This window comes from Trametes versicolor, assembly GCF_000271585.1.
Source record: "Trametes versicolor FP-101664 SS1 unplaced genomic scaffold TRAVEscaffold_12, whole genome shotgun sequence".
Lineage (NCBI taxonomy): Eukaryota > Fungi > Basidiomycota > Agaricomycetes > Polyporales > Polyporaceae > Trametes > Trametes versicolor.
This window is the reverse complement of record NW_007360332.1, coordinates 1577560-1587090: the sequence shown is the minus strand read 5'-3', so window position 1 is coordinate 1587090 and position 9531 is coordinate 1577560. Positions and strand designations below refer to the sequence as shown.

The window sequence follows — 9531 nt, the reverse complement described above, 5'->3', positions numbered from 1 at the left end:
AGAGCAGCCGCCTGCACGGGATTTAGGGGGTGGGTAGGAGTGACGGGCGGCTCGAAGGCAACTTACGGTTTACGCCTTTCATAATAGTATCGGCGGTTGGCCATCCTGCGTCGCTCCCTCCTCAGGTTCTCCTCCTCCGGTGTCAGGGGCATCTTCTTTCGCCCCATCGAATGTCGGGAAACGGCGGATTTATTAGACGGCGCGATGTGGCGGGAAGTGCGGCGCGGGAGCGGCTTTGGTACTCCGGGGAAGGGGACGTGCTGGCAACTTGCAGAAGAACGGGAGCAATGTCGTAAGTCTGGCGCCAGTGATTTGAACCAGGCGGATTTAAGACAGTCTTAAAAACTAGCGCTCAGATGCAGGTGCAGCTGCATGGGTCTGCACAGCTGCAAGTCCAGCGGTACTGAAGGTTTTCCCCCATTGCTGTCTTCCATGAACCACACGCAATATATTTCCATCAGTCCATGTATTCATTCAGAATGGGGTCGCACTTGCACAGGCGTGAGGTAGTTTATGTGGTCTACGGGGCTTCTGCACATAGCTCTGGCCAGGTACTAAACATACTCAACCCCTGCGCCCAACGCTCTGGACCCAATCGATTCAGCTCCTTCGCGGATATCCCTGCCTCCTTCACCGATCGAAACCCGCATGCAACCCATCTAAAAAGTCCCCCTGGAGTGTACTGAGTGAACGAGTATCTGTACTCATTATCTGAAATCGCCGTGTTAGAGTGTTGAAGGATTGCTGATGGTATGAGGATCGTCGAGCCGGGGGGGAACTCGATGACCATGCGGAGATCCCAGAGGATCAGATGGCCCCCGGCGGTGGGGTCGTAGTCTCCGAGCGCGGTGATGCTGCACCAGCCGGAGGGAAGATTCAGGTGGTCGGTGTGAACGTGCGTTACCGTGCGCGGGCCCAAGTTGAAGGTGGCACAGCTGAACGCCGAGTTGTGGAAGTTGCGTCGCAGTTTCGGATCGCGGCCGCACAGAGTGGCCAACGTAGTGTCGTAATATTCGTGCATGCGTGGGGCGAAGAGGCGCAAAACGCCTGTGCCTAACGTTAGCTGCCGCGAGGCTACCCGCCAACGCCGTTGCACTTACCGTTGCCGAAGTTGGCGACGCGGCGGACGGCCTTCTGCTGCAGCATACTCTCCAGCACGGCAAGATTGGATTTTGAATGCTTGAGGTTGCTTACGCGCTAGCCATCGTGGGCTGTCAGACTCGGAGGAGGCCCCGCGCGCGACGCGGCGGCGACTTACCTTCTGCCCGCCGCCATAAGATATCCCGCAAGAGACGGCGGCGAAGTTGCCTCTGCGATGATTCTCCTGCTTCGGCGCTGTGTTGTACGCATCCCGGCCCGCCTCAAGAACCCGTATCATCTCCCTATTCACCTCTGCCCAGGTAGGGTCGCGAGGATGCCCGGCAAGGACGCCGAATACCCTGTCGTGCTTATCCAGGATGGGGCGACACTGTCTAACTGAAGCCGTCAGCGCGCATCGACGCCGGTAGTCAGCGCGGGTACGTACTCTCCATCCCACTCCACCAGCTCGAAGCCCTTGTCCTTCACCAGCGCGTCCTTGGTCCAGGCGACGGCGTCTTCAGGCTTCTGACGGAGACGCTTCCCGACGAACCCGGTCTTCGCAACGGGGATGTCGCCCATCTCGAGCGAGAACGCGGTTGAGATGGGCTGGGCGCCGGCGGATGTGATGCGAGAGTCGTCGGACGCGATGGCGGCAGCGATGTCATATTCGGTAGCGGCGGCGGACTTGAGGACGAGGGCGGCAGCGCGTCGTTTGCGTGCGACGGCCTTCAAGGGGCGATTGGAGGCGGGCTCACCAAGAACCTGCGTGCGCGCCTTCGATCGCGCAGCCCGCCTGCGAGCCTTTGAGCGCTGCTTTCCGTGATACGCATCCTTAGATTGCTCCTTTGCAGTACTAGGCGGGGCGGCGGAGGCACTCGCGGCAGCAGGGGGAATGGGAGGGGAGATGTGGCTCGGAGGGAGTGCGTGCTTGGCTCGGCCGTCGCAGCCATCGTCCCCGTCCTCGTCCCCGTCCTCGACCAGCGGCAGTTCGTCTTCGTCTTCGCCACCCTCGGTCTCGGCGATGAGTTGTGATTGAGCCGCGAGGCTAATGACTGTGGCGAGCTCGAAGTCGCTCGGAGCGTGCAGGGGAACCCCGATACTGCTGACCCAGGGCGAGAACGCTGCGCCAGAGCGAGTCTGCACCGGGTGAGTTGGAGGCGCCTGCGGATTGACGTAAGAGGGCTCAACGCACCTTGCGAAATGCGCCGGCGAAAGACGCTGTCGGACCTAGGGTTGGGATGTACGTAGTTAGTAGGGGTTTAAGAGATCAGAGGCCCGTCGCGGATGGCGGGCGCGTTCCGGGTTCCAAGGTCGAAGCCACGATAGGCGTCCGCGTCCGCGAGAGGGGCTAAGGGGAAGACTTACAGTATATCCTAGACATGGCAATGATTTGAGTTGAGCAGGGTGTAGAGGGCGGCGAGGAATGGTGGGCGCTGAGGGGGCGGGGACGTGGTCGGGCATGAGCCGAGGGTTATATGTACAGAGATGGAGGCGGGAGACAAACAAACGCGCCTGAAACGGATTGGGTGGCCAAACTCAGCCACAGTCGCGTTGCGTGACAGGTGTGACTCCTCGCGTCGGGCGTGTGCGAGGCCCTGCCAGCGGACCTTCCCGTTCACCTTCTCGCAGATCGCCTTCCCTTCTCTTCGCTTCCCTTCTCGTGCTTGCAGTCTAAAGCTTATTTATTATCATTCTATTCTCCGTTCGACATGGCCAGAGGAAGGCGTCAGCGCAAGCAGCTGGTGGCCGACGAGTCTCTCATCGCGGACTTCGACCTCGCACTCGACGACTCTCCCCTGCCACCCGACAATCTCTCCTCCGACAAAGTCTCGGAAGATCTTCGTCGACTGCACCGACAATCCGTGCCTCTTCCCTCGTCCGCCGAGCTGCACTGCGCCCCCCTCCTTCCGGACACCCCTCTTGATGCGCCCTCGCTCGACCCGTCCCTGCGGCCGGGGCTCTTCGACGCCGAGGACCCCTTCTTCACTCCGGCTGGCCTGGATGGAAACTCGGCGACTGGCGAAGGTGACTCCCAAGGACAGGAGGCTGAGCAAGAAGAGCGCGCGATGCGCTATATGTCATCGGTGCGTCCTTGTGCTGTGGCTGCGAGACTCACATACCCCGGTACTCATGCGCCAGCAGGATGAGCCGATGAATGCCTGGGTGCCAAAGCAGGAGAAATACCTGCGGGAGCTTCTGCGTCAAGACGGGCGCGGCGGCTACGCGCGCGACGTGTGCAAGTCTTGCCCGGAGGGTAAGTCCCCGGGCGAGGCGGTCATCCGCTGCCGGGACTGCTCCCCGATGCCTCTGTGCTGTCCGGACTGCGCCGTCCGTTGCCACGAGCATAACCCGTACCATCGCGTTCAGGTGAGGACGCCGTCGCTGCGTTGTTTGTAGTAAAACTCACATCACCCTCAGCGCTGGGATGGCGGCACGTTCGTGGTAACCTCTCTCAGGGAGCTCGGCCTCGTCGTGCGCCTTGGGCACGAAAGCGACGGTTGCGCCTGTTCAACGCCAAGGTTCGCCCGCTCCGACTTCTCTGTGGTCCACGTCAACGGTCGACACGCCGTCTCCATCGCATTCTGCGACTGTGATCAAGCTGGGGACGCCGGCGACGCGGTGGAGCAGCTACTCCGCCATCGGCTCTATCCGGCGACCGACGTCGATCCCAACACCGTCTTCACCTTCGAGCTCCTCGAGCACTACCACATCCAGAGTCTCCAGGGCAAGATATCGATGTACGACTATTACACGTCGCTCGAGCGCCTCACCGACAACACCGGCACCTCGAGAATTCAAGACCGATACAAGGCGTTCATGCGCGTCGTCGCCCAATGGCGCTATCTCAAACGCCTGAAGCGGTGCGGGCGCGGGCACGACCCAGAAGGCGTTGCAAACACTCAGCCTGGAGAGCTAGCGGTGAAATGTCCCGCCTGTCCCCACGTGGGTATCAACCTCCCTCCGAACTGGGATACCGTGTCGGACGACTTGAAGTAAGTCCCGATACTTGCACGTCTTCATTTCGCTGACCTTCTTCTCAGGTATCTCTACATGATGACCGTCGCCATCGACGCCTGCTTCCGGCTGAAGCGCCGCGCGGTCTCCAACACCGACAAGGATCCCATCTTGGGCAGTGGGTGGGGGTATTTCGTCGAGGATACGGGGTATCAGGAGGTGTTACGTGGGTATGGGGACCAGGAGGAGGTGCGTCGCGCCGTCGCTTCCCCGATCGGGGTGTTCGCTAACTGACGACTTTTGACAGATGTCGACATGCACCGGTCTCTCTGCAATCGACCACGCCAATAACAAGTTCTCCAAAGGCTACGCTGCGACGGGCGTGCTGGCGATAGTGTGCGCGCGCCACGAGTTCTGGCTGGCACTCGGCGCCGGTGATACGCAGAAGGGCGAGAAGTTCGTACTCCTTTCTTGCCCTCGTAAGCATGCACTGATCGCGCGTAGGTACATCAATACAGACTACATTTTCGTCTGCGCTATGCGCGAATACCTCGTCCTCAACAAGCTCGTGAGCTACGACATCGCCTGCCAGTGGTCGAAGAACATCCTGGAGCGGATCGCGAACCTCCCCTCCCACATCCAAATCCCCGTCCCGGAGGGTTCGATCATGTACGCCATCCCGAAACTCCATTACGCCAGCCACCAGCAAGTTGGACACTCGAAGTTCTCCTTGAACTTCCGGATCGGCTGCGCGCGTACCGATGGCGAGGGCATCGAGCGGCGGTGGTGGTGGATTCAACCCATCGCGAACAGCACAAAGGTGATGGGCCCTGGAATGCGTCAAGGGGTTCTCGAGGACCAGTGGAGTTATTCTAACTGGAGGAAGATGGTTGAGCTCGGTGAGTGGCCTCGCCCGCACTCGTGCCTCCACCCAGTCTCTCACCGGCGTACCAGGCCGAACGCTAGCCACCCGCCTCAAGGAAGCCATCGAAGAACTTCGCGAACAGAAGATCGTGTTCGAGGCGCTCACGGACCAGTTGCAGGAGGGGCATGTTGTGTTATGGGAGGCGGAGGTCCAAGTGTGGGAGGCCGACCCTGGCAGCTGCGACGACCCCTACATCGTCATCTCCCAAGGTACGTGGCCTGCTGTACGCCGCATGAACGGGAGCTTACCGCGCGCTAGGGATGACTGAGGCTGAGACCGTGCGCGTGCTTTCCGAGGAGGAGCAAGTGGTGAGCGCGAAGCCCGGCTTCGTCGCGCTGCACAACGTCTCTCTGCTCGGCTTCGTCAACCTCGGTCTCGAGGTGGAGGCAACACAGTAAGTCCGCGCCGCGTTCAATGGCCATTCCAATGCTCATCGTGTGTCAGGGCGCGGCTTCTCGAGGACGTCAAGGGTGCGGTTCCTAGCAAGCTCTCCGAAATACACGAAAGGCGAACGTCGCTCCGGCGCAAGATTCAAAAGTTTCGCGAACTCCAGTCGATCTACATGCCGGCCGTTGCCCCTGTACTCGTGGAGGACCCGGCGTGCTGCACGGAGGTACAACAGGTGGAGCGCATCCGCATCGGACTCCCTTCGGAGATCAGCGCATCCCGTCGCGACGCGGTCTGCAGCGCGCGGCTCATTGAGCTGGAGGATCGACTTCGCGAGGCACAGTGCCGGGACGCCTTACAAGACCTACGGAACAAGCTACACACGATCGACCAGCTCTACCACTACAAGAAGCTCAACGTGCGCAATCAGGGTCCCAACACTCGTGCGCGGACCGGGATTTCGCAACAGGAGGTCCGTAAAGCCCGCGCCGCGAAGAAGTACCGGCGCGCGCGTCGCGCAAAGCTGGCGCTCTCCGGCGCGGGGCCATGGGAGGCCGAACTGAAGGTTCTGGAGGACGACGACATCCGGGGCATCCAGGACGACGATCCTCGTGCGGTGGAGAAGCGCAAGCGCAAGCGCGGGGACAAGGCCGGGCCAGCGGAGGGTCGCCGGAAGATCTCTTGGATCTGGCGCGCGGCGGACGTCGGGGGCTCGGAGAAGCTCATCGATAGTCTCCGCGTCGAGTGGCTCAAGAGCCGCGCCCGCAAGATGCGTTGGGAGGAGGAGGTGAGGCTCCTCCCGGAGGAGATGCGTCGCGTCCTCGCCACCCACCGCTACGAGAGCAACAGGTGGCAGGCACGCGCCGGCGCGGCCCAGGAGTGCTCCCAAGACCCCTATGTCCAAGAGGGGCTGCGGGCGTACGCGTTGAAGCAGGCGCGCATCCGCCAGTCGATGGCGCGGGTGTTCTTGAAGGCCTGCCAGCCGACTGCAAAACGGGCGTCTGCGGGAACAGGGGGTGAATGGGAGGGGTGGGTGGACGGTGCTTACGATGCGGACGCACCGACGGAGGAGGAGGAGGACGCGTTCAAGGACTATGTAGCCATGTATCAGTTGGATGGGGAGGATATCGGCCCCTCACATGAGGGTTAATACAAGGGCATTGCCAGGGGATAAGTATTCCGAGAATGCCGGAAAACATGCGCTCTCGCTAAGATCTGTATTCCGATCGCATCAATGACCCGCCGTCCCAAATGGGAGGTTCACAACATAGCCGAGAGGCCCGCAGAGGGTTTGGTGTATGTCCGGGAGGTGTGCCGCATTAGGAAGGCCGCCGAGAAGCCGAGAGGGCGCTAGGAGGGCCCACCGGGGGCAAAGGACCGCCCCGGAGCTTCGTGACACATGACGAACCTTGACGGTTCGTTATGCAAAACAGTCACGGCGGTTAAACGGTTCGTAACAGTATTGTGCCACAACATATGGTGACGGTGTGTGCGTCCGACATACTCTGAGATGTGCGCTAGCTCACGATCTACCGTCGCCACAGGTATCCCACGATGCCCCCGCGTCCCGACGCAAGCTCGGACAGCGCCCCAAGGCGAGCTGGTCTGGCGGGTTTGCGCTTCAAAAAGACGCCGCGCGAGGCTCATACTGTCGCAGACACACCGAGCAGCCCGTGAGCAATTTACATGGAACAGTCACTCAAGATCACTGACACTTGCATCGCGGGCCATCGCACAGTTCGGGAATCGAATCTCTAGCGTCTCTAGTCCCACCCACCACTCCTCGCTTACTACCATCTAGGCGAGTAGCTTCACTCCCGAGCCCGTATATACCTAAACTGACCAGTAGCGGGATCTGAACTCCAGCCCTTCCCGACCAGCAGCGACACAGCCGCAGCATGCATCGGTCGTCGCGTCACCGTCAACGCCTGCGCCTGTCCCTGACCGTGGTACCACCCTCCCCGCGCTCCGATTTGGAGTTAACACGCATGGCACAGGTAGGTTCTGAACATACTCGTGCTCCCACCCAGTGTTAGGAGCGTGCTGAGCAGAAGTCCAAAGGTCCGAAAATGCGGAGGTTCGAAAACCCGAAAACGCGGTAGTACGGATTCCGGGGGTACGTAGGCTTGGAGTCCGGAGGTTCGGGATGTCCGGAGGTTCGGAGGTTTAGGGAACGATGACTCAGCAGGAGGACTTTGGCGAAGCTATTAGCAACGCCCTGGGACTTGTTCCGTTCGTCCTTAATTTCGGAGGTTCGGAAGTGTGGAGGTTCGGAAGTGCGGAGGTTCGGAAGTGCGGAGGTTCGGAGGTTCGGAGGTTCGGAGGTTCGGAGGTTGACAAGTAGTTGAATTGAAGGTAGCGAAGGGGAGGTATGGAAGGTAACAAACAAGATGGAAGAGAATGTGGTAAACGAGATATTCGAACTGAGTAACTACGGTATTCCAGCTCGGTATAAGTAGTACGTAAGCTTATTGTCTAGCCGAGACAATAAGGAAGTACGGAAATGGAGTTCCGGAGCAGAAGACAATAAACCTATTGTTATGGCGCTAACAAAAGAGAATGACGCAATCTGAGACATATGAAATACAAACGGGAGTTCGGGAGTTCGGAAGTTCGGAAGTTGAAGGACCGGAGGTACGGCCGGAGTTCCGGGAGTTCGGAAGTACAGTGCTAAGTCCCGGAAATGGGATTCGTCCCGGAAAAGGGTGCAAGTCCCGGAAGTTGAAATGAAGTCCCGGAAATTGGAGTTGTTGTCGCACGGGATGTAACACCCAGATAGGTTAACTCCTCTCCGCAGCTCCTGCCGTTTGCCAGGCGTTTGAAGGCAAGGTCGCTGCGCAGGGCTTCTTCCAAGGGATGGTGATCACATCACCGAACATGGACTACGTGCCCGAGTATCCAGCCGAATGCAAAGTCATTGAGACGTACGCCGATGGCAGGTGGGGATTGCGGGAGTATTCGCGGTGGCCGCAAGTCCTAGTTCCTGACATGATGCACATACCCTGCATCCCTCGACGCCCGGCCATGCAAAGTCACAAAGTGCTTTGGGACAACCTCTTGCCAACCTCCGCGTGGGAAGAAGATTCGCTAACTGGTGTCAGGGATTTGGGATATATCAAGAAGGACATACGCACCCGGCTGACAACGGCAGCAGAGTGGCAGATAAGCAAGTTCGAGCTGGTTCTGAGCACCATGCAAGATCGTCCGGAGCAGTACTGCGCCCACGCTACCGTACTTGTGACAATCCTCCGCCAGGCATTAGATCGTATGAACAAGCTGCCTTCGGCCGCACGTACCTCCATCGCCGTCGCCGCCCACGCCCAACGCATCTCCCTGGAACTAGCTGGCATGTGCACATATCTCGAAGTCGTACACCGTCGACTGTCTGGCGGTCTCGATCATAGCTGGGAAGTTCTGCCTGTCGTGGGGACGTTTGTCCGAGAGGGCACCGGCGCCCAGACTTGCACTAGGATCGGGTTGCCCACGTGGTTTCTCCAGCCTCTCACACACACGGTCAAGATATGGCGCGTCGTGCCGCTCAAAACCTTACCGGCGGATATGTCTGGAACCCCATGCGAGCCGCCTGTCTATCACGAACCTGGTGTGGTGGCAGGGATCGCGAACCTTACCGGCAACTGGCAGCGCGTAATGGTGTTGGCCGTCTCGAAGCTCGTTTGCGGCACGCACGTTCCGGACTTGCAGACGACAGACACACCGGCCGTCATGTCCATCGCGGAGCAACGTTCGGAAGGCAAGAGGGCCCGCCTGGACGGCTCCGACGTGCATTCGAAGCACCTCGATATGCGGCCGGCGGTTGGAAGCGGCCAACAAGGCCAGAAGCGTAAGAAGAATCGTCGGGACCGCAGGCGCCAGGTGGCTGCCGACAGCGGCGCGGCGGCTGACGCGCTCGCAGTGTCTCTTCCTCAGCCATCCAAGTCCTTTATCCCGTTGCCCTTCTATCACGTTCCCGACTCGTGGGCTCGTGCGTTGCAGGACGTGTCGCCTGTTCCTCGTCTTGAGGCGTCTGCACTGTACTTCTTCCCCCCACCCTTCCTTCTCGACACCGTCTCTTCGCAGCTACCCATGCCATCGGAATGTGTCTGCCCTACCGCTGCACGAAACGACGACAAGATATTGAGATACCTGCACAACCACCTCCGCATTCGACGCTTCTGCCGTACGCG

The 9531-nt window shown here is 59.9% G+C and overlaps 3 protein-coding genes across 3 annotated transcripts; 2 read left to right on the top strand and 1 right to left on the bottom strand.

The window, feature by feature from the left end:
• Window positions 1-520: 520 nt before the first annotated feature.
• On the bottom strand, window positions 521-1146 carry TRAVEDRAFT_40200 (uncharacterized protein; the record flags this gene model as incomplete). The annotated part of the gene is made up of 2 exons (XM_008045236.1): window positions 521-1047; window positions 1101-1146. 2 exons carry the CDS (start codon window positions 1144-1146, stop codon window positions 521-523), a joined length of 573 nt encoding a protein of 190 aa, XP_008043427.1.
• A 1643-nt stretch (window positions 1147-2789) lies between these two features.
• On the top strand, window positions 2790-6497 carry TRAVEDRAFT_52751 (uncharacterized protein; the record flags this gene model as incomplete). Its single annotated transcript, XM_008045349.1, has 9 exons — window positions 2790-3164; window positions 3223-3447; window positions 3499-4073; window positions 4122-4284; window positions 4343-4491; window positions 4540-4934; window positions 4990-5169; window positions 5219-5354; window positions 5405-6497. 9 exons carry the CDS (start codon window positions 2790-2792, stop codon window positions 6495-6497), a joined length of 3291 nt encoding a protein of 1096 aa, XP_008043540.1.
• Window positions 6498-8224: 1727 nt separating this feature from the next.
• TRAVEDRAFT_52750 (uncharacterized protein) lies at window positions 8225-9524 on the top strand (the record flags this gene model as incomplete). Its single annotated transcript, XM_008045348.1, has 1 exon — window positions 8225-9524. A coding segment is annotated over one exon (1300 nt), but the record flags the coding sequence as incomplete, so codon positions are not given.
• Between the last annotated feature and the right edge of the window lie 7 nt (window positions 9525-9531).